This window comes from Dipodomys merriami, unplaced genomic scaffold (genome assembly GCF_024711535.1).
Source record: "Dipodomys merriami isolate MVZ:Mamm:240054 unplaced genomic scaffold, mDipMer1.0.p SCAF_21, whole genome shotgun sequence".
NCBI lineage: Eukaryota > Metazoa > Chordata > Mammalia > Rodentia > Heteromyidae > Dipodomys > Dipodomys merriami.
Genome location: NW_027203493.1, coordinates 22,414,356 through 22,442,227, shown reverse-complemented (window position 1 = coordinate 22,442,227; position 27,872 = coordinate 22,414,356). Strand labels below are relative to the sequence as shown.

The following is a 27,872-nucleotide window of genomic DNA, read 5'->3' as shown; positions in this document are numbered from 1 at the left end:
CTCTTCCCCAGAAACACACTCATGACATAAATGGCAATTTCAGCATTATGGGAGTTATCTGCCATTTTTCATACATGAAATGTTGTTTACATCATTAATCAGATTTACTACAATAACCTTGTAACTAATGAGAGAAGCTGTGCAATCTGAAGGGCTAAAAGGAGAATCAAGCAATTAAATTTTAATTCAGTCTCTCACAGGATACAGCAACTAAGACTTATTGAGTCCCTGTATTGTATCCAGATGTATTCTGAACAAATAAACTGTGACAATATAAAAGATGTGTCAAACACTTTGATATACCAAACTACAACTAGAAGTCTTTAGTTACTGGAATTACATACTATTCTTAACATTAACCATTCTTCCTGGGATTACTGCTACTTGACAAGTATTTTATTTTTAAAAAATGGTTTATCTTTTATTATAAAGGTGTTGTGCAGAGGGGTTACAGTTACATGAGTCAGGGAATAAGTACATTTCTTTTTTGATAATGTCAGCTCTCCACTGACTCTTTCCCAATTTTACCCTTTCTCTCATCCCCTCCCACATCTTGTGTAGTTCATTTCAACATTATGTCTAGTGAGTACCACTGCTGTTCTCTGTCCCTCCATTTCTTTCCCCCTGCCCTGCCCAAAACAGATAAATGAACAAACAAAACAAAAAGAAAAGAAACAAAAAACAACAACAAAGTGTAAAACCTTTTTCACATTTTAAAAAGACAATTGTTTTGTGTATTTTGCTTGTGTTAATTCAATTAATCTTCAGAGCAATTTTATAAGGAAAGTATGAATGTCTTCATTACAAAAGAGAAAACCAGAGAGAATAAGCAATTTCTCAAGGTTACTCAGGAAATTAGTGGTCAAGATAGAATCCAAATGTGCGTTAACTTTTCCAGCAACTTAATATTTGTTGCTGTTTTTATTGCAAAGATACTTTACAGAGATGTTACAGTTACATGAGTAAGGTAATGAGTGATTAATCATGGTGCTTGAATTTAGGGTCTGTGCACACAGAGCACTTTCTGCTCAAGGCAAGCACTCTACCACTTTGAGCCACATTGCCACTTTGGGTTTTCTGGTGGTTAATTGAAGCTAAGAGTCTCATGGACATGATCCTCAGATTTCAGCCTCCTGAATAGTTATGATTACAGGCGTGAGCCACTGGTGCCCAACCTAAATTTTTTCTGTTACAAGACTTTATTCTCTATTTTCTCCCATTTCTCAAAAGTAACTTCTTAATCACACCTTTATAGTGATTTCAAAGAGAAAAGATGGAAGTCAAGGGAGACCACAATGTAATGAGTTTCTACCACAAGATTCCTGAGATTGGCATAGCAAAACATTGCTCTTTGCCCTGTTAAAAGGTTGCACTTGGTTCCTACATCTCTATAAACCTCAAGTAATGGACCTCTCCCCCACTGGGTCTCCTGCAGTCTGGATATCACATGAATGAAGACCTGTTATGACTCTGGGTTTCCCTGGTCTTACTGACATCATCCTTTCTCATTTCTTTCATCAGCATTTCTACAAATTTTCCCACCTTGAGTAATGTTGTTGACAGAAGGTCAGATCTCCAGGATCAAGACTGAAGAGTAATGGTAAAACTTTGGATCCTGTATTCTTGTTTCAGTCATCAAGTGTTAGAAATGAGTACCTTTGTCTAGAATTCTGAATCTGCAAGTACTTCACAAATTATGGAAAGTTTCATTATGTTCTTTTGATTTTATTATGGAAACATGAAAGAAGAAGCAGTTATCTTGGATATAGTATTTTTTTTAAAAATCAGATTAGTTTTAAGCACACATTTACAGTAAAATATAACAGCCTTAGGGTCTGCAGGTATTCCAATTAAATGAGATTCTTTTGAGATTTGGCCCTTGGAGTCATGTCTGAATGAAACACTAGCCATCTTTATAACAAGCAACTAAGGAAAAATGCAAGGCTGGAAAGAGTCAAGAAGAAGAAGAGACAATAAAGTATAATAGGGATTCAGAAGAGACATGGACTAGCTGGGTGGCCTGTCCCTAATAAACATCACTGGGAGTTGGAGAAATGCCTAGGAGTGGGAAGTGAGGACTGAGATGCATAAGTGAATAAAGAAATGGGAGCCTAATGTTAAGTTCTTCTCCACATGGGACCTTGATGATAGGATAGGATGCATTTCTAAGGGCACAGAGTGAGTTGTTGCTTACTGGGTTCATTTGAAGAAGGGAAACAGCCCTCTTCTTGTTAGCCTTTCTAAGAAAATGCTCAAAAAGCAATTATTCACCAATAAAACACCCTTTTCACTTTAGGAATTTAAAGATCATGGTTAGTTTGGAATAAAACAAACAAAAACAAACAAAAAACAGGAGAGACAAAGGCATTACCACCCAGAAACTCCTTAAACCAAAGGAATTCTTTTTAAAATATGAGGGTCTTTTCTAGATGGTTGAACAGAAGTGATATTTTCTTTTTTCTTTATATTTTCTGAACTTTGTAGGTTATTGTGGTGACCAAAATTAGTTTTACAGTATGATGAAACAGAAATAACGAAATAAAAAAAACAGAAATTTGCTATAGACTAGGATAATTGAAAAAGGAGGTAAATTAGTAGTTGAGACATCATGAAATCAAGGTAGCAGAAGAAAAGGTAGAAGGGAAAATTTTTAACATGTAAATATCCATATCCATTTCACATTATTTCCTCAGAAAAACTACAAGCTGGGCACTAGTGGCTCATGCCTGTAATCCTAGCTACTCAAAAGACTAAGATCTGAGAATCACAGTTCGAAGCCAGCTCAGGCAGAAAAGTCCCCGTGAGACTTTTATTTCCAATTAACCACTCAAAACCCAGAAGTGGGGCTGTGGTTCAAAGTGGTAGAGCGCTAGCCTTGAGAAAAAGAGCTCAGGGACAGCACTCAGGCCCTGAGTTCAAGCCCCACACCTGACAAAGACAAAAAAGAATAAGCTACAAAGAAGAGAGTATTATTCAAAACAAAGGACTTTAGAAATAGGGTTTAAATATATTTTGGGTTCCTGGAGTATTTAAAACAGAAGAGTATTCAGGAGAGGGTATAGCTCAGTGGTAGAATAGTTCCTTAACATGTGCAATGCACATCAAAGAAAAGTGAAAATAAAATGACAGGAGTTTGAGTTTCCCAGTGCCCAAAAGCTTATTGGCCTTCTGTTACTACAAAATACTTCTTGATCTTTATTTCTATAAGCAAGCAAGGCTCTTTAATAGAAAGTACTGATTTTCACCAGAGGAATGTAAGTATTCTTAGAAATGTATGTTTTTCATTATAAATGTGAAAAGAACATATTCTGAAATGAAGAAAATTTGCTCAAAATTTGACATTGTACTTTTTCCATTTACCATATATCACATAGCAGAATCATAACTTTATATAACTACATAGTCTTGATAACCACCATGCAAATGACCATGAACTGTATTATGTATTACAATTTGCAAGTTTGTTGGAGTAGGCAAGACATCTGATTGAAAATGTCATCAAAATGGCTTCAAAATGGTTAGAGTATTTAACTTTTTGCTCTCTGCAAATGCAATTAATGCAAAGGTCTTTGCTAGTTTTCCCATGGACTCATTAAATTATGAGTGCCTGAAGGAAGGACTCTTGGGACATTCCATATATATGCTTATAAACGGAATGAGAACATAGGTTATATTTAGGAAATTGTACATGGACCTGTAGATGAGATGTATGACCACTGTTAGATGACAGATTATAAACACGAAAGGAATTCGGTAGCCTGAAAGAACAAGAGGATGGATTAAGAAGATGGCATTGCAGATGGCAAAAGCTCAATGACATATTTTTGTCTAGAGAAAAGAGGCTTTAGAATGGACATAATAATCTTTACATAAGTCTTCACTATGCCAAAGGAATTCTCAAGAGTCCCATTATGAGAGGAAACCATAACTGCAAGATTCACATTAAACATTTGCTTCATGAAAAAACATGTAGCCATTCAACAAAAAGCAGTCCATTATCATTTATTCATTTATTCCACAAACATTCATTGAACATATGTATTATCTGTTGGGTGCTAACCATATAGCAGTAAATGAGCTAATTACAGTCCCCATATTCCAGGGTCACATCTTGGCCAGAGAGACAGGCTGGCACAAAAACAGTCCAATATGCCATTAAAGTTAAAAAAAAAAAAAAAAACCAGCTTGTCTTATAAAGCAAACCAGTAAAGGAGCCAGAAATTGAGACTGGTGTGATGGAACCCTGTACATATATCATCAGGAAATATTTCTGTGTAGGTAACACTTCAAAAGAGACCTAAAGAGGAAGAGTTCTCTATGCAACAGCTCTGGAACAGAAATGTCTTGTGTGTCTGCAAAAAAAACAAAAGAACGCAAGCAGGCTTAAGCTCATGTGTGGGGTGGAGATTGGTGAGAGAGAAAGCTGGAAAGTATGAAGAAAGCTGAGCCTTTGGGACACAGTAAGGAGTGTGGATTTTAATCCAAAGGCAATAATAAGTGTTGAAGATGCTTAGGTAGGTTACTGGCTTCAGTGCTGTTTTTTAGAAAAGGTCATGTTGTCTTTGGTGTGGAGAATGGGTTACAGAAAGACTGACATAGCAGGAAAACTGGCTAGAAGGTCATTACAGTAGTCTAAGCAAGAGAAGACAGATCAGATGACCACAGTAGAGATAGAAAGAAGACAGTAGATCCTGGATAGAATCCTTGAAGGGCTGGTAATCCAAGTCTCTAGAAAGAACCAGAAACTTCTCAACAGGACACAGATAGATGTCTACCTCTTTAAGCCCTTCTGATTCCGTGACTTTCTGAAAATATACAAACATGACAACAAAGCCCCTCATGAGTTCAAGGCATTTCTCCCATTGGTTCACATGCACAAGCCACAATTTTTCTGTAAATTTCAGCAATGAAAGACACTAGGTTGGACTGAATTCCTCCAAAGAGTTAATTACTGGCTTAGCCCCAGGATGATTGGAATAAAACAGGAGCATGTGGAAAGCATCAAGCTTACAATGAGAACATGAGCAGCACTAATGGGAGCAGTCCACTGCCAGGCACTGTCTCCATAATACTACAAATTAGCCAGAGCCTCAGGAATCCCAGTTCTACAGCTGCTGCCCAGATGTGTTCTGAGTACTAGGAAGGAGCAGAGAAAGGAGGTGGGAGCATAAAGATCTCAATCAAACTAGACATCTTGGCATTTAAGGCAAAGGGCACCATTCCTATCTTCATGGTGAAACCAGAAAGATCTTTTCAAAATGCAAGTGTGGTCCTTATTCTCATCCTAACTTTGAATCTTGCAGTGGCTTAGCATTGCTTTTAGGATGAAGATCAAAATCTTGAGGTGGAAAAGTCCTGTAAGTAGAGGGAGCTGACTTGTTTAGGAGAGTTGAAGTTTATGAGTATTTGGTAATTACTGATAACTTCTCATTTTAGTCTCCTGAGCTGTAGCCCTAGTATGTTTCTTTCTGTTCCTACAAATCTCCATCATCTTCCTGCTATGAAGGCATTAAATAAGTGATGCCCTCTTTGTAAGGCCTATGTGCCCTCTTTCTTTCTACTCTTACTCCTTCTGGTCTTCCTTAGCAGGAGCTCTCCTTTGTACTAATTCCAGCAGTACTTCTCTCCTTCAGAGCTCTCGTCAGAGTGGGTTCTGTTTTTTGTATTGTTTTGTTTTTCACATTTGTTTGGGTGATTCTTTGATTAATGTTGAACTATCTCTCATGTAATGGTCACCTTTTAAAACTGGATCTTTGCCCAAAACACGTAATAATAACTCAGTGTCTTTTTTGGAACTTGCCTGGAAAAAAAATCTCATATATTATATTGGATCTTCTCAATACTGGCAAGATTACAACCTTCCATGGATATTTTGATTTCTGGAAAAGTCAACTGGTGTTTGTTGCCAAAGTCTGATGAACAAGCCTGGGTACCAAGCCAGAAAGGAGTGTTCAGGTCAAAATGAGGTGAAATTTTGCAGAGACCAAATCTTGCATGGATTTCTCCTAAGCTGGCTCCAGTGACAAATCTAGGCAGGGATTTTTCTAGAAGGAGAAGCTTGGAGGTGACCATTTTGAAAGAAAAGCTTTATTTTGTCATTTGAAATAGGTTTAGAAAATCAGCTTCTAGAAGTAAATTCCTCAGAAAGGCAATCCCACCTCCCAGGTGCATGGTGCTTTTGAGCTTGTGAAGTGCTTTCCCAAAACTCATCAGAGATATCTTTTCCAAGAGAAGCATCCATACTAAGCAACTTAGCTATTTTCATGTTGTAAAGCAAGAATGGTGGTGCTGCAGAGACAGAAAAAAGCAGAATGTGAGTTCACATAGGGTCATGACTCATGAAGGCTTTAGAGACATCTAACACCTGTCAGACCTAACCATAACTGGAAAAATAAATTCCAGTTTCCCTAAACAGCATCACAATAAGTTTCATTTAAATAGACATATCTCCTAGAGGCCAATTATTTATGTTCCCTCTCCCCAAATCTACCAACATCTGCCCAGGATCGATAAACAAAACCTGGCTCTGAAACTTTATTAGAACCACCATAATGTCTACTTTGTGGCATCCAGGTGGGACAGGAGAAAAGTATTTTTCTGAGCTCCACCGTAGGTGTGCAAGGCTCAAGTACAAAGAGGAGCCCCAGAACCTGGAGCTGAGGATCATGTGATGTACTTCCAAGTCCTGGATAGGCATCAAGAAATACACAGAATGAATATGCTAGGGCTTTTGTTAAGGTTGTGCCTTGGGGCTGTTTTCCCACTTTTAACCACCTAAATTTCATTTTAAATTTCAGAATGTCAGTGTAATAAATTTGTCTAAAGATGCTTTACTTCCTCATGAGTGTTTTTAAACTTCCAACCTAGAGTGCAAGGCATCTCACCTCTTAGAAGCAACATCTTCTCAGTGTTGTAAATATGAAGCTAGAGACACAAAGGCCAAAGAAAGCACAAGATTTATAGAAATACATTCTTCATTCTGTCATAGTAGCAAGGGAAGTTCAAATCTGTTGAAAATGCTTCTGGACCTGATGGAGACTGTAATAACCCAAAAGACAACTAAGAGAAGAAGTTAGAGATTCCATCAACATGATGGGACATGATCTTCTCATTGGCACTAGCCTAGAAATATTTCAATACATGCTAAGTTCCTTATATTATACTCTAGAAATTATTCATTGCTAAATGAAGACTATGAAAATACATTTGGGGGAAAATGGAACCCTTACACAGTTACTGGTTGGAAAGTATGTGAGTTCTGCCATTATGGAAAAGAGTATGGCTGGAAACATCCTAGAGCAAGCACTCAACCTGCACCATAGCAACTGGGAGGCAGAGATCAAGAGACTGCAATTAAGGCTACTCTGGAAGAAAGTGCTAATATGATTTTCCAGGCACTGGTGATTCATGCCTGTAATCCTAACTACTCAGTAGTCTAAGATCTGAGTATTGTGACTTAAAACCAGCCTAGGCAGCAAAGTCCATGAGATTCTTGCCTCCAATTAATCACCAAAAAGCAGAAAAAGGAGGTGTGGTTCAAGTGGTTAGAGGATTATTAATCTTGAACAAAAATGCTCAGAGTCAACACCCAGACCCTGAGTTCAAGCCCCAAGAGTGGCACAAAGTTTAAAAAAAAAGAGTTAGACTCCATCTCAACCAATGGCTGAGGATAGTGGTGCATGTCTGATAATCAAGCAACAAGGGAGAGCAAAAATGGGAAGATCAAAGCTTTACCATAAAGCAATACCTGATATTGAAAAGAACTACTGTATCAAAAGGGGCTGGTGGGGTAGAAGACGTAGAAGAGTGTCTGCCTGGAAAATGCAAAGCCTTCAGTTCAAACCCCAGTATTGAAAAAAAAAGCTAGAAATAGAGCTACCTTCAAAGCCCTCAGTTCTGCTACTGGCTTTCTAACCACAGAAATTGAAAGCAGTATGTCTAAGAGACATTTGAACTTCTGTGCTTATTGAAACACTATTCCCAATAGCTAAGCTGTGTGTCAATAGTTGAGTGGACAAAGGAAAAGTACATAGAGATACACAAGAACACATTATTCAACCCTAAAAAAACAACAAAATTCTGTATTTGCCCCAACATAGAAAGGACTGGAGGTTATTATATTAAGTAAAATAAGACAGGCCCAGAAAAACAAATATTCCATGTTCTCAGTTACAGGTAGAGGCTAAAAAGTTGATCTCAAAGAAATAGTGAATGTAAGTGTGGTTAGCAGAGGCTAGGAAGGGTGTGTTGTAGGAAAAGGAGAGGATAGGTTAATGGATACAGTATGCAGTTTGGTAGGAAGAATAACTTCTCCTGTGCTCTATCTTTATGTAACTTGTTGACAACAATTAGTTGAATATTGCAGAACAGCTAGGAGACAGGATTTTTAATATTTCTAGTACAAAGGAATGATAAATGTCTATGGTGATAGATGTGTCCATGATTAAGTTCTGATAAAACACTGAAAACATATTGGAATGTCACAAGGTAAAAGGTAAATATGACACATTACTATGTGTCAATTGAAAATCAAAAATATATTTATAAATACTCATGTGACCAAAGTGCTCTCAAATATTTAGTATCACAGTCATTCATTGAATGAGTCTTTTCCTTTACTAGGGCCCTTAGCAACATATAATATCAAGAATATTTATTAAACTAGCTTGCTAGATTCATTTTTACTGAGTCCCAAAAGAGAGGCAAGCTTGGCCCCAGGAATCTATTATTTCTAATGTGACCCACATGTTATTGCTCAAATTGAGACACTCTTGAAAGTGAAATTAGTACTATCAATAATTTTTTTTCTGGTAAATAAATACTGACCTGGGCTGCTCCAAGAAATCCAGGACTTGTGACCCTTCTTTGTACCTTTTTGTGGATGACCTTCACCTCCTTCTGTAGTTCCCTAGGATGAAAAACAAATAGAATGATGTCCTATTCTGAGCCAACTGAAACCAATGGTGTCCTCAGCCTGGCATCTGACAATATGTAACAGGTCCTGAAACCACAAACCACATTTACCATTACTTTACAAACAAGAAGAGACTTGATATCTATCAAGACATTTACATCCATGACTAAACATCACAAGAAAAGCTGGACCCACCCCATCTAAGCATCCAAACTTCTCACATCACCACTTGGTCCACCCTAGTCCCCTCTATAAACCAAGGGAATGGAGTGTCTGCTGTAATCACACTGATGGGAAGCATCCATGGATAGCTGGTATGAAAGATTTGACGACACATGATCAATTCCTTTGTCAGTGTCCTGGCATTCACCGATGCTTGACAACTGAATCCTAGAATCTTGGTAAAAATGAAGATTCCATTTCAGGAGATCTGGGGCAGGTTCTGAACTTTTGCATTCTGACAAGGTCCCAGGTGATGTTGGCCTGCAGTCCAATGGATTTCAAGAAGGGAAAAGAGAAATATCACCAAAGAGAATAACAAGGATGTGTTCAGGTAGATGGGTGCCTTCCAGCATTGCCCTGTGGCCCAGAGAACTATGTAAGATGGAATATAGATCACAGACCCAAAGTGATAAGCAGACAGGAAGAAAAATAATCAAGCAATAGTCAAGACACATGGAAGACCTACTGAGGCCCAACTATCCTTTGCTTTGTATTTTGTGAGTTTACTCAGAATTTAGGCACTATATCAAAGAAAGTACTGGATACTCACAATGGCTCAGAGGTAATCTGTAGTCTACCCAGGAACTGATAACCCAGAAAAGAAATAATTAGTGAGCATCATCCAAGGAAAGGTTTCTTCCCTTATTTGAGGGAGAATACAAACTTTCAGTCCATCATGACAGTATTTAACAAATCAGTGCAAAGCTTAGTGCCTCAGAATTTTTTATTATTATTACCTTTCAGTTTTGTGGGTTGACTGAGATTTGTCAGGTGGTTTTCATTTGGATTCTCTGTTATGGTGGTAGTCATGAGCCAGATTGATATCCTAATGGTTCCTTCATAAGCTGACAGCTGACTGTGACTGTCAGCTAGACTAACAACCAAATTGCTTGCCTAAAGTTTCTTTAATGACTTGGGTTTCTCACAGCATGACAGGCAAGGGAACTGTATTTCAAGATTAGTGACCCAAGACCAAAAGGTCCAAGAGGCAGTTAAGAAACTACTCTGTTTCTTGTATTGTATCTAGAATCATGATGAGGTACAGATATATTTATTTGTTTGTTTGTTATGTATTTATTGGCCAGTATTGGGCTTTGAATTCAAGGCCTTACACTTGCTTGGCTTGCTTACTCCACTGATGCTCTTGAGCCATGCTTCCAATCCTGCTTTTTGCTGGTTATCTTGGAGGTTGAACTTTCTGGATTTTCTGCCCTCTGTCTTTGAACACCCTTCTTTGATTTCAACCTCCTGCATAGCTGGGATTATCAGTATGAGCACCAGCACCTAGATGAGCTGTATTTTTTTTTATAAAAGTAAGTCCCAGAAGGTTTTTGTGTACCTCCTTGAGGAACCAACAAATGTCTGGTTGTCTTTTTTAAATATATCACTCATTTATGAGCAAATGTCTAGATAAAGTAATTCATTAAGTTCAACTTACATCAAAGATCATTCTAGTTATAAAAGGAGTAAGCTAAATAGCTCAATAGTGCTTGGAACTTCATTCAAATGACAAAACCAATATATACTTCATTCTGGTTTGATCATTTCAACAGTCTGTAGAAATAAGTAAAACTAAAAGGAAAAAAGTAACAAATACACTAGTATCCTATTTCACTGATATTGTTAAATGATTTCTATAAAATATGTGAATGCATATCAGTCCTTAAATATTCATGCAACACCCATTTGCCAGGATAGGTAACTAACCTAAGAAGAAATTATTTGCTCAGATGTTTGCTATTCTCTCCTTTGCCTTCTTTTCATTCTCTTGCTTTTCTCTCTACTCTTACTCTCTCCCTTTTCTTGAGCTTTTTAAAAACCAAAGCAGAAAATCAAAATGTAACAAAATTACAAGCACCACAATAAAAATCTGCTTTAATGAAGAAATTTGCTGCGCTGAGAAAAATGTACTCTATTGCAGTAGAAATGCTCAAACTCTCTACCTTATTCAGTTTGCAGCTCAACAATAACTCAGACCTTACCTGCTGCAAGAAGATAGAACATGGACTTTCATATCTGTACACTTCCATAGGATGCCCAGCACCACCATTTGCAGTTTAATAACAGTGATGCTTCCAAGCAGAGTGCTGTTTCTCTAGCTTTAATAGAATACCAAACACTCATGGATTCCTTTTGCCAGAGGACATAGACTCTGGGTCAGTAGTTCCATAGCGAGGTTAGGATTCCACATTCCAGACAAGTTCCCAGGTAATGGCCTTCTCCACACCTGGAGAGATGAGGTTTTACAATCCACTGGAGCCATTTTCCCATCCTAAAATGGTCAATCTTCTGTCATCTTTTTCTATGTAGTCTCTCTGTTGGGCCATGAATATATCAAGTGACATTGTCACTGCCTTCACAACCTCAATTACTTGAAAATGTGTCCCAGTAACTTTATAATCAATGATATCACCTACGTGTCGACCACAGGATAGTTATGGTAACTCACTCCAAAGAATGGTGTGTGTGGGGAAAAAAAGTGATCTGGCACTGCTCTATGCAAAGAGCAGACAGCAAGAGGGTTTGGATTCCCACCAAGAAGCGATACTCTTGTCTCTGTCCAAGAGAAGCCAAGCTTTTACCACAGGGCTGAAATCTGGGTGGCCTTGTGGGGTTTTAGTCTGCATCTGAAGCAAAAGAAAAAAATTAGTTTTATGATAATTAGCCCCCACCACATGCTTTCAAGGGAAAGCATTATTAGAACCCTGTTATAGGTGGAGAAACTAGAGACATGGGAAAGTTATTTTGCTCATCCGAGGCCACCCAAAATGTCAGGATGAAAGTGAGGTTAACAACCAAAAACAATTTTTTTTAAAGTGGGAATAATCTGCCCTCAGCATAAACCATGAGAGATTTTCTATGTGAGATATTTACCATTCATGTATTATTAAGAACATAAATAAATAAGTAAAGTCTATATTGAAAGTGAGAAGCAGAAGAGCATAGAAGAGCTCTAGATAAAATGCCTTCTAATGTTATATTCTGTTATCATTTTGAGCATTTACTTAAAACAATCTTCACAATTATGCTTTTAATGCCTTGTGTTGTTACATTTAAACACATATTAATAATGTGTGATGGTTAATAATCTGTGTTTAGGATGGTTAAACTTAAGTGTCAAGTTGGCTGGATTTAGAATGGGTAGGAGACTAAGTAAATTTCACCTCTGGGTGTGTCTTCGAGGGCATTAGAAGACAATGATCATTGATGGAGTCATAGAACAGCATTATTGAGATGTGGTGAAAAGTAGGGGAGAGGCCCCACTTGGAGGGAGTAGGCCTCTGGAGGCATATCCTTTAAAGTTATAACTTGCTCTGCCCCCTTTTGTCTCTCCCCATCTTCTTCCCCCTCCCCACTCACTGGATGCCACCTCAGCTTTACCACACCCTCTCAGCCATGAAGGTCCAAATCCTCGGAAACAGTGAGCTAAAACAAATCCTTCCTCCTTTCTTAAGTTCTTTCTGACAGGCATTTTGTCACAGCCATCAGGAGACTAACTAATACAGTGCATCAGTTTCCTCAGTGAAAAGCTAGGAGAGCAACAGGACTTTCTGGGGATAAAATGAGGTCACACATATAGGGAACTTGAGCAGAGGCCAGAATGGGATAAGCATTATTACACAAATGTTAGTTACCCTGGGCTTCACCCTTCTGTCCTCTGTGGTACTGAGTGGTACTGAATTCAAGCAGGCCCATAGAGTCATTTCCTGTCTAAATTACAAAGGCCAACCCCTACGTGATTCAATCCCCCCTCCCAAATTTCACCCCAATTTTCACACTGTGAAAGCATACTCCTCTCACTCTCTCAGAATCAATATTTATCTTTATGCACAGGAGATGCCCAGTTTCTTAGAATATTTTAAATGGTCATTTCCTCATCTTTTGCCAAGATCAACATCATCCCATTTAAACCAATGAAACCACAGAGCGATTTGATAAAGAAGGCAAAGTATTTTTTGAGACAGTATCTCTATATCTTGGTCAGGTTGACCTCAAACTCCTGGGTGCCACTCCTCAACTCCTCCCACCTCACCCTCTCTACTAGCCAGTGCTACAGGTACAGACCAAGAAGCTCAGCCAGAAAGGTAGAAGCTTACTATGTCCTATTTCATGGATGGAGAAACTAAGACCCTCTGAAGTAAAGTAATTCTCTTAAAGTCATATACTGATTAATAATTACAGGTATTCCTACTAATACTCCTAAAAACTTAATGTTAAGTCAAACACAAAATTGCTAACATTCTCCCACACTTTTAACCTCTCAAGGAATAGCAGTTTCATATTACTCATCCTACAGGCTAAGTGTATGATAATTGTCTCATCAAACCAATAGAGTAAGAATAAATACCCATTTTATTAACAAGGGGGATGAAGGCACAGCAGTAAATATACTTGCTCGAGATCAAACCACAGTGTAAGGATTCAAACCCAGGATCATGACTCTAAAACCCACAGGAGTCACACCTCACTGATAAAGCCTAACTGATAGGCATATAGCTAGAAACAAACATAAAATGGATTGCTACCTCACTCTCTGATTCTGGATGTAACATTTTAATATTTATACTCATTCTTCATGGTGACCATACCAGGAGAGAAGAGAACCCCCATATTACCAATAAGAAAACTGAGGCCCCCAAAAGTGTAATAACTCAAAGCCACATAGCTATTAGTTGTTGAAGGTGAGATTCAAACGAGAGCTGTATAATTTCACTTTAGGATATTGACCATTGCATGCATGATCAAGTTCCCAAATCCCCTGTTAATTTCTCAAAACTTTCAAAGTCAAGGTAACTACCTAGACCAATTCAGTCACAGCCTTTCAAGGAGGAACCTAGCTATTGAGAGTTTCGGGAACTCTCCAGTTGATCCCATATGCAAAGAAGTTTGGTTACCACAGCACTTGTTGCATCCCTCCACCCCAACCTACCATCTTTTCTACAGTATGACATCAATGCTAACACCTGTCCCTTAGGTCTCTGTTGTCAGTTTAACCCCACAGTAGCAATCTTGATCATATTTTATATAAAGATCTGTTTCCCAGACACACATTCTGCAGAGAGCTCAGAGCATAGCCTAAATCAGCCACTTCAAGGGACAATCACCACCTCTTCCAAATGAAAACCATCAGTTGTAATAGAGGCTACCAGGGAAAATAATTCACTAAATGAAGCCTTCATCTTTTCTGGGAGTTTAGTTTGGGCCTTAGTAAGTACCCCAATCTGTGGCAGCTGAGCCACAGTGGAACCTGGCTGGGAAGCAAGGAGGAGAGGTCTGCCAGCCTTGGGTGCTGGAACAGCATTCTCTCTGCCTTGGTCATTACTCCTATTGGCCTTGTCTACACAGGCCCATGCTGCTGAACTCAGACTGAGAGCACATTGCCTGCTCTGTGCCCAACCACCTCTTCATCTTTATAAACTCCATTTCTTATTTTAAAAAAAAAAAGAAGTGTGTCATTGATTTCCTGCAAGCCAAACCCATAGAAAAATAACAGAAACCAAATGCCAGGGAAAGGGAGCCAAGGCAAATGTATGTGAGTCCTGAAATAACAGGGGATACTGTGGTCACGTCTGACCTTCTGAACTTTGCCATGGTTGGAGCAAAACAGCTCGTGCTTCTGCTTAAGAGGTACGTGGTAACAGTTCTTTTTGTGATGTGGAAGCGTTTGAGTTTAGAGAGCTTGCCTTTTCAAAGTAAGGGCTCTTAGCTACCCTGAGGATCAGGGTTCGAAGCCAGCCCAGGCAGCAAAGTCCCCATGAGATTTTTATTTCTAGTATACTATTCAAGAGAGCTGGAAGTGGCACTGTGGCTCAAGTGGTAAAGTGCTAGCTTTGAGCACAAACAGAACTAGGGACAGTACCCAGGCCCTGAGGCCCAGAGGCTCTGAGTTCAAGCCCTAGGACAGGCAAAAAAAATTGTAATTACTCAGCCAAGAAGCCAGACATATATCATTTTGAGAAATGATGCTTAAAATTTTTTTTGAAAGTGCCCTTCACCTCAGTGATCAACATAAATCCAGAATCATCTAGTTTTGTTGTTGTCGTTTTGGTTTGGTTTTTTTCTTTTGGGGGGGGGTCCGGTCATGGGGCCTGAACTCTGAGCCTGGACACTGTCCCTCAGCTCTTCAGCTCAAGGCTAGCACTCTACCACTTGAGCCACAGTGCCACTTACGGCTTTTTTCTTTTTGCTTATGTGGTGCTGAGGAATCAAACCCAGGGCCTCATGCATGCAAGGCAAGCACTCTACCACTGAGCCACCTTCCCAGCCCCCAGAATCATCTAGTTTTTATCTGTCAAATGATGACTATCTTAGACCTCCAGAGCTTCTACAAAGATTTCTCTTCTGGTTATAGCAATATTTGGTACAGTCTGATATAGAAGTCAGTAACCTGCAAGATATAAACATGGAGAGGTCCAGATGAAAAAAAAGTAAGATGATAACCCAGGGACATCTAATCTTTTGCTTATGTATGCATATATATTTATAAGTAAGTCTGATTTGCAATCTCTGTTTCTCCTTGTCTGAGTGGGGAACAATTCTTTACTTTTATTCTTCAGTGAAATTGGCAGTAGTAGAGCAGTATCTCTTCCTTAAATATTCAGCCAAAACCATCAGGACTAGATAAGAAGGTAAACTTTTAAAGAATGCTTCCTCCTCTTTAATGATTAAGTTGTACTACTATTTCTATTTCTTCTTGAGGTAGTCTGATAAGTAATCTTTCCTATCATATTTATGGTTTTTTTCATATTTATTGGCATTATCTTTTTACATTTATGTTTATATATTGGTTAAGTTTATTTTGTCCTCATTTCTCTATTTTTCTGTGCAGACAAGATTTAGGGACATACAATTCAAGGGGTTTAAAAGGATAATCATGAAAGAACATTGCTGATGATGCTAACAGAATTAGGATGATAGGAGTTCACATTTATTAACAGCCTAGTAAACCAGGCCTTAAGCAGAGTGCTTTGCACACGTGCCCTCATTGCAACCTGAACGTCCTAAGAAGCACAGGGACTGAGAAATACTAAGCAATTAATTCTGCTCCACACACCTAGGAAGTTGTGGATGTCCTAAGCTCAGTCACCTAAAGCCAGAGGCTACACTGGCCTGTACTCATTCTTGAACATTCCAGTTTATATGTTGAAATTCTTATTCTACCATTCTTCACCTTCCATCCCTGTAATCTCCTCTCCACCCTCTGTATATACAATGTCTACTTAGTTATTGGGTTTCTTTCTTGTTACATGATGGAGGCACTTTTTTGTAAATACAGAATTCTGAAAAACTTCTAGCCATACAGTAAACCAGTTTAGAAAGCATCTCCATGGATGCCTGCAGGCTGGTTAATGCTGTTTCTCATGCTTCCTGTAAACATACTACATCTCAGTTATTTAAATCTGTGGCTATTCATTCACTTCCTATCACCTTCCTTGGGGAAGAAAGTCTCTTACATCTCTTTGTATTTCATGTACTGTATGTAACACAGATCCTGGTTCATGGGGACACATGGTAAATATTGGATGCGTCAATAAATGCATACATGAATACATGAATGAAAATTATCTTTCATAGCTAGCAGAGCTTAGTGTAATATATTTCGAAGAATAGAGATACTTCTTCACTAGACTTCATAAATACTAATTTATTCTCCTTGTGATTGAAAATATGAAACTCTCTAGGGTCTCATATTTTTCTGGTCAGTGTGTAAGTTTATTTCACCATTGCTAAGGTATCATAGAAATAAGGACGAAGACACCTATAAACTTTTATCCCGTACATAGGCCAAGTTGTCCTGAGCATGAAGAGATCTGCTGCCTGGAGGGTTGATTCTAACTACGTGTCTTTCATGCAGTCATGAGGAACATTCTGTTTCACCCTGTGCCCAAGTACAGCTCTTTCCTGTTGTGACAACCAGATGTTACTTCCTCTGTGGGTGGCCACTCTGGGAAACCCTATAAATTTTTGCAAACTGATGCACTTATTCAAAATGCAGCATTCTGGTGTCTTTTTATTGCCTTTGTTAAAAAAAAAAACAGAAAAGGAGAGAGACTGTCACAAGGATATCCTTTTTTAAAAAATGTGGATCTAGGCACAGGTACAGAGCCACTCACAAAGGGCTGACACTGAACAGAAACATTGCTTCTCGCTTATTAAAGGTGATGGACCAGCTTGCTATGTCAGAAATAGCAGAGATGTCTCCATCACCCAGATTCTATTAAACCATGCCAGACTTCATGTGCCAAAAAGTTGCTGAAACTGTTCCCCTCCTGAAAAAAAGAAAAAAACCACATACACTCAGTAACACAGTTCTTTTTAATTAGCCCAGATGGGATTTGTTAGTATCCCTCCTCCCATTTTATAATAAATCCTTATAATTAAATAACAGATAGTTGTTATTCTTGTGCATGCAGAAGCCAGGGAAGCTTTCCACCTCCTTCCCCCACCCTCCCATCCCCAGCAAAGGGAGGTTTTCAATGCAAAGTAGGAAGGTTACATTCAAGGTGGAAACACTAGGGCTTGTCTGGGAAGTCTTATTCATCTTGGGCTTCGGTTCTATTGGTTAATCAGAGGAAAGAGGGCAGCCCTCTCTCTGCAATGTAAGAGCTGTTGCGTTACAAAGCAAATTACCTTTACCCCTCTGCACTTCAGTGTGTTTAATCTTTAACACAAAAATCCTTCTTTTTACATCACATGCTTATGATGAACAGTGAACTAGGTATCTGTTGAGCCCTAGGCATAGTACCTGAATCACAGCAACCTGATGTAATGACTAATCACCTGACATACGAGCTATTGCAGATGCTTAGAGAGTACTAGTGCTATCTATGGAAAGAGCTCTGTTATGGGACATTGTACTAAGGGACTCCAGACCAAAACATTTTCTAACTCATTTTCTAACTCTAGCCTTCCTGTTCCTTCCTACTATAAAACCATTACTTAAGGAACACCTGGAACCTTTGTGCAGAATTGAAAGATAATAATGCTGAGGTAACAGATAAAATACTAGCTATCTTATACATTGTGAAGGATTTTTCTTTTTTGGGGGGGGGGGCGGTCGTGGGGCCTGAACTCTGGGCCTGGGCACTGTCCCTCAGCTCTTCAGCTAAAGGCTAGCACTCTACCACTTGAGCCACAGCACCACTTCCGGCTTTTTTCTTTTTGCTTATGTGGTGCTGAGGAATCGAACCCAGGACCTCATGCATGCAAGGCAAGCACTCTACCACTGAGCCACCTTCCCAGCCCCCCGTCAAGGATTTTTTAAAAGACGATCAGAAGCCACAAATAACCAAGGTTGTGTTGTATAAAGCCATCTGCTGAGAGAATCAGAAAGAAGAAATGGTCAACTTTAGATGAAGGAAGAGGTAATGTACCATCCAAGGAATAGAAAGATATCACTACGGAGAAACCTAGGAGATCAGATCAACCATGGACCATAAAAAAAGAAGGAGAGCAAAGGGTTTGGCAGCGTGGGTCAAGTGATAGAATGCTCACATACCAAGCATGAGGCCTTGAGTTCAAATTCCAGGACTTCCAACTAAGAAAAGGAGAAAGTTCTCAAACAGGGGAAAAGAAAGCCAAGTTTTGCCCACTTTAACTTTGTGCAATAGGTTAAGAAGTAAAGGAAAGAGAAATATTTAAGAAATTGGAGGTATTTTTAAGATTCCAATTGAATGGTGTAGATGTTTAAAAATTCATGAGTAATCATGAATCCTCATCCTGCATTTCCTTAAGGCTTAAGTGGATATAAGAAAGATGGAGTGGTTTTTTTTTTTTGTAATCAAGCTAGGAAAAGTCTTAAGAGTACTGTCTGTCCTATTTTGCCTGGCTTGTGCAATTTTTTGGCAATGTCACTCTGAACCTTTATTACTCAAGTCAGAAGTTTAAGACTGGGCTGAGAATTAGGCCTAGTGATTGAGTGCTTGCCTAGTATGCATGAGGCCCTATGTTCAATTTCTCAGTACTACACAATCAAAAAATAAGTAAAATTAATTTTTAAAAAAAGAAATTTAAGGCTGTACTTCCTTATGATGTGTTGCCAAAGACAGAGAAGCCCAGATGCTGTGTCTGGACAATTTTTTTGCCACCAATGTGCATGAAGTACCTGTAGTCCATTCAAGACAAAGGGCTAAAACTGGGATAGTGGGGGGAAAAAAAACACAGAGAGACCACATTGATTTAGGTTTTGGAAAGTCACACAGAACTGGTCAAAAAACAAGAGATAAAATAGTAAAAATCTCCATCACCAAATGTGTTTTGAGCAGAGGCTGCTTGTAGAAATACAAATATGAAAGAAGAATTGGGACTCCTTGCGCCTGAAGGTCATTTCTAATCTGGTAGCCTATAAAATAATAGCAGATTTAAAGCAACATAAAATGAGTCAAATTAATGTTTTAAGTAGTATTTAGTAATACCAAACATGAAGCTGTCCTGAGATTATTCAAGAAAAACCTGAAGTTGTTCTATACCTGAAGAAACATATATCATAGCCAACGGGCTCCCTTGTGGTAAGGAGAAAGAATATATACACAGAGGATTTAAAGTCAAAACAAAACAAAACAGGTCTTGTTTTATTCTGTTCTCTCTTTCTACAAGCTTTACAGCCCTAATCTCAAAGTTTTGATTTGCTCTAAATTGGAATTCAAAATCATGGCTTACCAATTAGTCATTAGAAAAGACATGATTTTTCACAGGCCTTGAAATCATTCCTTGATCACTCTTCTTTTCTGACCATGTCAAAGGATTCAATAAACTCTATGCTCCAACTTGAGACAGGAAATAAGAGATTCAACTAGGAATGACCTACCACTAAAAAGGGTCCAAACACCAGTCATGTTGGCATGGTCTGGGAGGCCTTAAGCAATGCAGAATCTCAGCTCTCCACCTCCAACCTTATTCCCAGACCTACTGAAACAGAATTTTTACACTTTAAAAAAGATACCTAATGATTCCTGTGTTTATTAAAATTTGAGAAGTCCTAACCTAGGCAACAGTGGTTCTTTTTCTCACCTTCTGACTTTCCCCAACTGAAAACTTTAAGAAGAAACATCAGCCTCTGTTTCAAAAATGAAAAGGAGAGAAACTCAGATTGTAATCATTAGGGAATCATTGATCAAGCTATTTGACTTGTTTTAGGAAATCTCCTGTTGTTAACATGAGGCAGACATGTTTCAAATGGGCTGACAGACCCTTGGGCTTGGTGTGACCCAAATCAGCTGATTAGTCTCAGTTAGTTACTAAGCTTTGGGGAGAATGGATTGGAAAGCTTTAAACAAGTGCCTGGACAAGGAAAGGCAGCTGTGTCTCATAAACTGCATTGAGCAAGCCCAGCAGGGTTCATCCTTTATAACCTGCAATCTCCTGTCTCTCTGTCAGCAGAGAGAAATCCCTTCCTGCTGGGGGAGACTTGGGAGGCATCAACAGCTGCAATGTAAGCTCTAGCCAGAATGTCATTCATGAAGGAAGCTTGTGGAAGGAACATCCAGGTATGAGAAATACACAAAACATAAAGGATATATTTCCTACACTACTTCAACTCAGGGGGAACAAAGCTATGACTACAGGAAACACCATAGAGTTTAAGTCTTTACATAGTTTCCTGCTAATGTGTCTGAAAAAAAGAAATCATGTTCACCATCTTCTGCAGGCATTCTCTTTGCCATAGGACTAAATCAAAATACTGGGAGCTATCAGGAAAAGAAATATCAAGACCCAAATAAATTTGGGCTCAAAGTGAGGAACATGTGCTGGGCATAGTGGTATAAACTTGTAATCTCAACACTGGGCAAATGTACAGTAGACAAGAGGAATATGTTTGAGCCCAGCTTACATTAATAGTGAGATCCTGCTGTCCCCACAGATACTTGATAAATATAAGCAATATGTGATCCTGGAAAAATATACCTGGCCCAGGTCTTAGATCTGTTCACCTGATGTCCTGATCTTCCACAATACAGAAAGAAAGATCTTTAGGCCATTGGAAAAGGGAAGATGGAGAGAGCATGAGTCAGAATCAAAGAGGACCAAAGTTCTTCATAAAGGTCAAAAAACCCCACTGATTACCTGGTATACAAGTCTTTTACTGTTTCATAGCATCTAGTTCAGGCTCTCTGACTTCAGGTGTTAACAATCACACTTTTAAATGAATACATTCCTCCCACTGTAGTATGAGAAAAATCATACTGTTTCATAGCATCTAGTTCAGGCTCTCTGACTTCAGGTGTTAACAATCACACTTTTAAATGAATACATTCCTCCCACTGTAGTATGAGAAAAATCATACCACTTAAGAACCTCACAGGGTTTCATTAAGGAAACTAAACTTGCCAGCTGCTGGAGCTCATGCCTATAATCCTACTACTTAGGAGGCTGAGATCTGAGGATCATGGTTCAAAGCCAGCCCAAGCAAAAAAGTCCCCATAAGACTCTTTATCTTCAATTAACCACTCAAAAACCAGAAGTGGAGCTGTGGCTTAAAGCAGAAAAGTGCTAGACTTGAGTGAAAGAGCTTAGGGACAATTCCCATGCCTGGAGTAACATATGTCAGATAATAATGAGTGTATTTCTTTTTGTGCAATATCACCCCTTTCCTCATTCTCTCCTAGTTAACAATAACTAAGTTCTGCTGAGAGAAAAGTACTTGCTGCTTTCTATGGCCTCATAGAAAGTTGTGTTTTGTACTTCTTTATCTCTCTGATTTAAAATCGATTCCACATGAACACTAGGATTTTTTCCACCAACTACGTTCACCATAGACAAAGTTAGATGTAGGAATCCTATAGGTTAGTGGGTGGGAAAACCTGGGTCCCAAGGAACTGTAGTCACGTTTGCTTTTATAGACATTTATTTGAAATGGAAAACAACTAAATGCAAACATAAAAATACATTTTTTAAAATTTCTCATGGAGGCCTCAGGCTTTCAAGAATAGGTGTTGATGGCCTATCTTTCCCCTGAATCCTAAAGCTCCCTCTAGTGACCAAGAACACTTATCAATTACAGGTAGGGGATAGTCAATATATCCTAAACCCTTTTTCTTTTAGGTAACAACTTTGCTTTTGAAGCATTTTCACATATCTGCTTATCTAACAAAAAAACCTACAAACTGTGGTTTCTCCCACTCAGAAGATAATGTAAACTGGAACTGAGACCTTCACATAGCTGGTGCCAAGAAAACCAGCTTTGGGGTTGGATGGTCCTGATTCCCAGGTCTGTGTCATTGGGTTGTATTGCTTCATATCTGGAAGTCTGTAAAGTCATCAGGAAGATTCTACTATCTTCTCATCTTAATGGAAACACTTTCAAAAGGTTTATAGAAGTCATTCTTGACTTTCAAAATGTTTCCATGCCCTATCAGGAAATTCAGGGCCACATTGAAGAGATCTTTACCCGCCTGGACCCCAAAGACCCCACGTTCAGAACTCCTTGACATCCACTGAAGATAATCTTGAGACAGGAAGAGCTGAAAGGAGATAAGGTTGATGCTCTTTACTCTTTTACCTGTGATGTTTTCCTCTGTCTATGTAGTTGTGTCTGTAGCCTGCTACTCACACTATTTAAATGGATTTAAGAAATTAGTATATATTGGCTAACATTTAAGAAAAAGCAAGTGGATATTTCCATCAAGACATTCTAGCATTCCCACAGGCATGCCTGGGATTAGCAGCAAACTGAGATGTTTCTAGGAAAGTAGCAATTTGGAAGCAATTTTTCAAATGTAGAAGCATACCGCAGGCTAACAAGCTGGCTCAGCGAAAAGCCTTAAACAGCAGCATTGTGAATATAACACAGTTTTTCTTGGTGAACAAAAAAAGAAGCACTGCCTTTAAATTCTTAGCTCTTTTTCGTCCTAAAATGAACAGAAATGACTTACTAATTCACCCAAGTCTGTCCATCTGTCCGTGTCTCTGTCTCTGTCTCTCTCTTTCTCATTCTCTTTCTCTCTCAGGGTCTTACATCAACCTCCATACACAGGGTCAGAATTACAGGCATGTACCACCATGCCTGGCTATAACCAAGTATTTTTACATAAATTCTATGAGGGAATGGACATATCTATATTGTTCACTATATTTCTAACACTCAACATAGCACCTGCCTGTCCTACACACTCAACACATCTAACACACTTGTGCCCTTCCATGTCTCACAGCTTTAATCACCTGACTTCTCTAGGAATGAGGGCTTTTTATCATGGGCTTCCAACTTAGTGAAATATCACTTTTAAAAATGTCTTCTCGAGGCCATGCATGGCAGCTCAAGTCTGTAATCTTAGCTGCTGTGGGGAGTGGAGATCGGGAGTATTGTGGTTTGAGGCTAGCCCTCATAAGACCCTATTCAACAGAAAAAGCTGGAAGTGGTGCTGTGGCCTGTCATCCTACATCCTAGCTAGAGCAGGAAGCCTAAGCAACAGGATCACAGTCTAGGCCAGCCCAGCAAGGGGGCGGGAGGTAGGGGGTGGCAGAGAATGAAATGAGAGCCTATCTCACAAATAAGCAGAGCACAAAGAGCTGGAGATGTGGCTGAGTCAATAGAGTACATGCCTAGAAAACATAAAGCCCTGGATTCAAACCTCAGTACTGAAAAACTAAAATAATCTGCTCCCTTAGTAAGCAGCTCCAACCTCTTTCCATTAACAGAGCTCATACTTTGATGACCAGATGTGTGTTTGTCTCACTCCCCGTATCATATAAGTCCAAGGAGAGACATGGGAATATTGATGTAAACAATGCACTCTAGTGGTGAATGCCTGTCATATTAGGAGGGTCGAACAGGAAAATCATTTGAGTCTAGGAGTTCAAGACTAACCCAGTCACAGAAACTAAAAATGCCCTTTCTATATATCATAACGTTTATGCCCTCCTATACACTTTATAAGTCAAAAATGTTCATAAGTTTAAAAGTCATTATGCCAACCAAACATCAGAGCTTAACAGCACAGGGCTCTGTAGGGTAAGTTGTTCACCTTTGTGATTCCTGGCTGATTGGGAGCCTCTCCTCTCCTCACCAAACCAACACTTTTTGCCATAGGAAATTAGCACCCACGCTAATATTTACTCAACCGGTCTTTTTTCACTTATATTCAGGCTCACCTTAAACTCACAAAGTCCAGTCTCCTAAATGCTGGAATTACAGGCTAGGTTCAATGTGCTGTTTCCCAAAGCATAATAGACACAAAACTATTAAAAGATATTTGCACTGAAAAAACTATATAACTGTTTAAACAAAGTAAAACTTTGCCCATATAAGCTGTGAAAAAAAAAACCCTCCAATATCATCAATGGCATGCCAGACCTACTTTGTGAAATACTCCTTTATACCTTCAATACTCTCTTCATGCCTTCATCCTGCCGATACAAACCTATCCCTTCATTGTCAACAGCCCCCATTCATGTTTTTCATCAGCCTTGAATGCCCCTACTTACTTCCAGGTGTCTCATGCCAAAACACCATCATCTCTCCCATCCTTGCATCTCTTTGCTCTGGTTTCAGGAATGTCTTGCAAGAAATGCCCATTTGTGTGCACTCTGCAAAGATCCTACTCAACCAATTAATTTCCTTCTTGCTTCTTAGTTGCTTGATTATTCTGAATTGTGAAAAAATAGTTCTGAGTCAGCCAAGTGGAGATCATGAGCAAAGATCATTCTCCCAAGCTAAAAAAATTATGGACAAGAAGCTCTTATTGAAATGAAATGGTAGTAGACACATCCAAAGAATATTGTGGGGATTTGGTCCGTTTATAAATTTTGTGATAGATGAATGACTGGAGATGGCAATTCTTGGACAACAGAACAACATTGGAATGGTGCTAATCCAAAGAAAAGGCATCATCAAGTTAGAAGCCTTGGAACTGGCTTAAATAATGGCTGTTTGGCAGAGAAATCCATGTCCCCTCTCCAAAGGGCTTATTTTACTAGGAAGTAACAGTTCGGCCATGTATATCATATCCCACTTTTTGTTAAGACTATTTTGAATTGTGAAACTGTAAACAGAAATCATATAAACATATCCATCTAAACTGTGATAATAAAAATATGAGTACATGTTTGCCCCCTACCCTAGTTAATAGAGCACTCTTGGGACCTTCAAACACAATTTGTACATTTCCTACTCTATCTCTCTCTTTCCCAACGCATGGTAAACTTTTGCCTTTCTCTAGAGTTGTAACACCTGTGTATATAGATTTAAGCAGCATATCTTTAGTTTTGTTTAATATTACATTATGCTGATTATATTTAGGGACTTGTTCACTTGGTCATAATACTTTCCAAGTTTCATTTGGGTATGTATAGCAGTAGTTTATTTTCGCTTCTGTTGACTATTTCATGAGTAATCGGCAATGTTCCTTCATTTTTATCTCTGTAGATTCCCTTACATGACTAACCCACAATTTATTTACCATGTTACTCTTGTTGGATATTTGAACTGTTTTTGGCTTCTGGTTATTAGAAAGAATACTGTATTTCATAATTGTGCTTTTGTGGCTATACGCATTTTTCTAAGATGGCTCTCAAAAATTTTTGAACATTCTTTATCTGTCTTTGGGAGGGTAAGGAGAGGCACAGAAATAGTGGGACAGAGGATGAACAAATGCAGCAGTGATATTCACTAGACACTGTTGAAAATGAACTGTACAACTTTTGGGTGGGGATAGGAGAGAAAACCTGGGCGAGAGTGAGGGAAGGGTCATTGCTCAAAAGGAAATGTGTTCTTTGTCTGACTTATGTAACCATCACCCCTCGGTATATCACCTCTACAATAACAATACATTTAAAAAATATGACCATGACTAACCATAAGAAATATAATTTTACAACATAACCCACAAGGATCAATAGAAAAACATAAAACTTTACTATCAGCAACTAAAAAATTTAACAAAGCAATACGCAAACTTATGTTAGCAATGTATTCTGATATTTTCTATTCCTATTCTGCTCTGCTTAATTCTATCATATCTCATTCCAGTTTTTATTGCTTGTTTACATATCTGTTTGACCTGACTCCAAGAAAAATTAAAAACTGCTTTGGGACATTGATGAATTGCAAAGTATATGCATGGTTCACTTTCCTAGGTAATGATAAACTGTGTTCCAAGGGCACTGTCTAAATTTATATACAGAAAATGTAAATTATATTGTTCCATGCCTAAATCAATGACCCGAGAACTTTAAAATTTTTAACTTGTTTGTATTAGACGATGTTTTATGGTAGGTGTTTGTTTTCCAGGATCTGAGTTAGAATTCTGACCCTCACACTTGCTTGGTTTGCTTGCTTTGCTGGCATTCTACTACTTAAGACATGCCTTCAGCCTGGCTTTGTGCTGCTTATTTTGTAAATGGAGCCTTGAAAAAGTTCTCTTGCTGGGCACCAGTGGCTCATACTTGTAATCACGCCTACCTACTCAGGAGGCTATGATCTGAGGATCAAGGTTTGAAACCAGCCCAAACAGGAAAGTGCATGAATCTCTTATCCCCAGTGAACCACAAGAGAACTGGAAGGGCAGCTGTAGCTCAAAGTGGTAGAGTGCTACCCTTGGGCAAAAAACTTTAGGGAAAGCACCGAGGCCCTGAGTTCAAGCGCCATGACTAACCAAAAATAAAGAAAAGTTTTCTCTTCTGGTTCTTTCTAACTTGCAATGGTGCTCTACCACTTGTGCCACACTTCTGGCACACCTTCTTGTTAAGTGGAAATAAGAGTCTCAGTGTACGTTTTGACCAGGCTGGTTTCATATCTCCATCCTCAGATCTCAGCCTCTTCCGTAGCTAAGATTATATGCTTGAACACCCTACTCCTTCCTTAAACTTAAATAAGGTCATGGGTTAAGTAATGGCCATAAATATAGAAGTACTTTAAGGGATTTCCAGGAAAACTAAAGGGAGATCATTCAGCCAGGAGCAGTCCCTCTCTGTCTTATTTTCCCTCCATTTTCTGTCTTTTAATGTGGGCGTGGTGGGTGGAGCTTCAGCATCAATCCTGGAATAAAAGGTGAACACTAAAGACCAGAGCATAGGTTCCAACTGACCCATGGAGCAATTCAAGCATAAGCTTCCACTCTTGAGAAATATACCTTGATGGTGATATCTTTACACTTGAAAAGAGTGATGGAAAAAGTGAACCTAGACCCAACCAATGCACCTCCCTGTTCTAAAACTTCATTCTAAATTCTTTACTCATCCTTGCTCCAACATAAAAAACCAAATCCTGTTTAATTGCTGTCTCAACTCTACATTTGTTTAGAGCTTTGGTGATTGTATTTTAGGCTAACAGAACAGCTGTTAAAGTGAGTTTTCTAAGTTGTAAACCATTTCTGTTTCTTTAAAGCTCCAGTTTTCCTTGATATCTTCCATTTCTCCTCTACATTTAACTAAAATCATGTGCTAAATAAATGAAATTAGATTTCTAGGCAATAAATCAGTTAATAATCCTAAAGAAAGATTTTTTTAAAAACTGAGGAATTCAGAAGTAGTGTCTCAACTAATTTCGTACAAAAAGTGCTAACCAAATAAATGTTGTTTCTAACTGTAGTAAGGATGAATGAATGGAGTGATCAATGTATGCAAAAGCTTTAGTAGGTAGACCACACACACACTAATTTTAACCATCACAATAATAATTACTATTGATATGCAATTGCATCACAAAGCCTGAAAAAGTTTATGAAGGTTAAGAAGTGCTGATATAGCAAGATCTGTTGAATAGACACCTTCAAGACAAGACACTTTGAGAGGTAGCACT

General features: G+C 38.7%; 1 protein-coding gene and 1 long non-coding RNA gene across 2 annotated transcripts in view; one reads left to right on the top strand and one right to left on the bottom strand.

Moving 5' to 3' along the window:
* Ccdc34 (coiled-coil domain containing 34) overlaps positions 1 to 27,872 on the bottom strand; it is a 142,976-nt gene that overhangs the window by 71,531 nt on the left and 43,573 nt on the right. Inside the window, exon 7 of the mRNA XM_070031770.1 lies at positions 8,827 to 8,908. Coding sequence (XP_069887871.1) covers positions 8,827 to 8,908 — 82 coding nt within the window. The remainder of the gene's footprint in view (positions 1 to 8,826; positions 8,909 to 27,872) is intronic.
* LOC138834032 (uncharacterized) lies at positions 12,437 to 17,080 on the top strand. Its single transcript, XR_011373990.1, has 3 exons — positions 12,437 to 12,557; positions 15,694 to 15,765; positions 16,921 to 17,080. It is a non-coding gene; the product is annotated as an uncharacterized lncRNA (long non-coding RNA).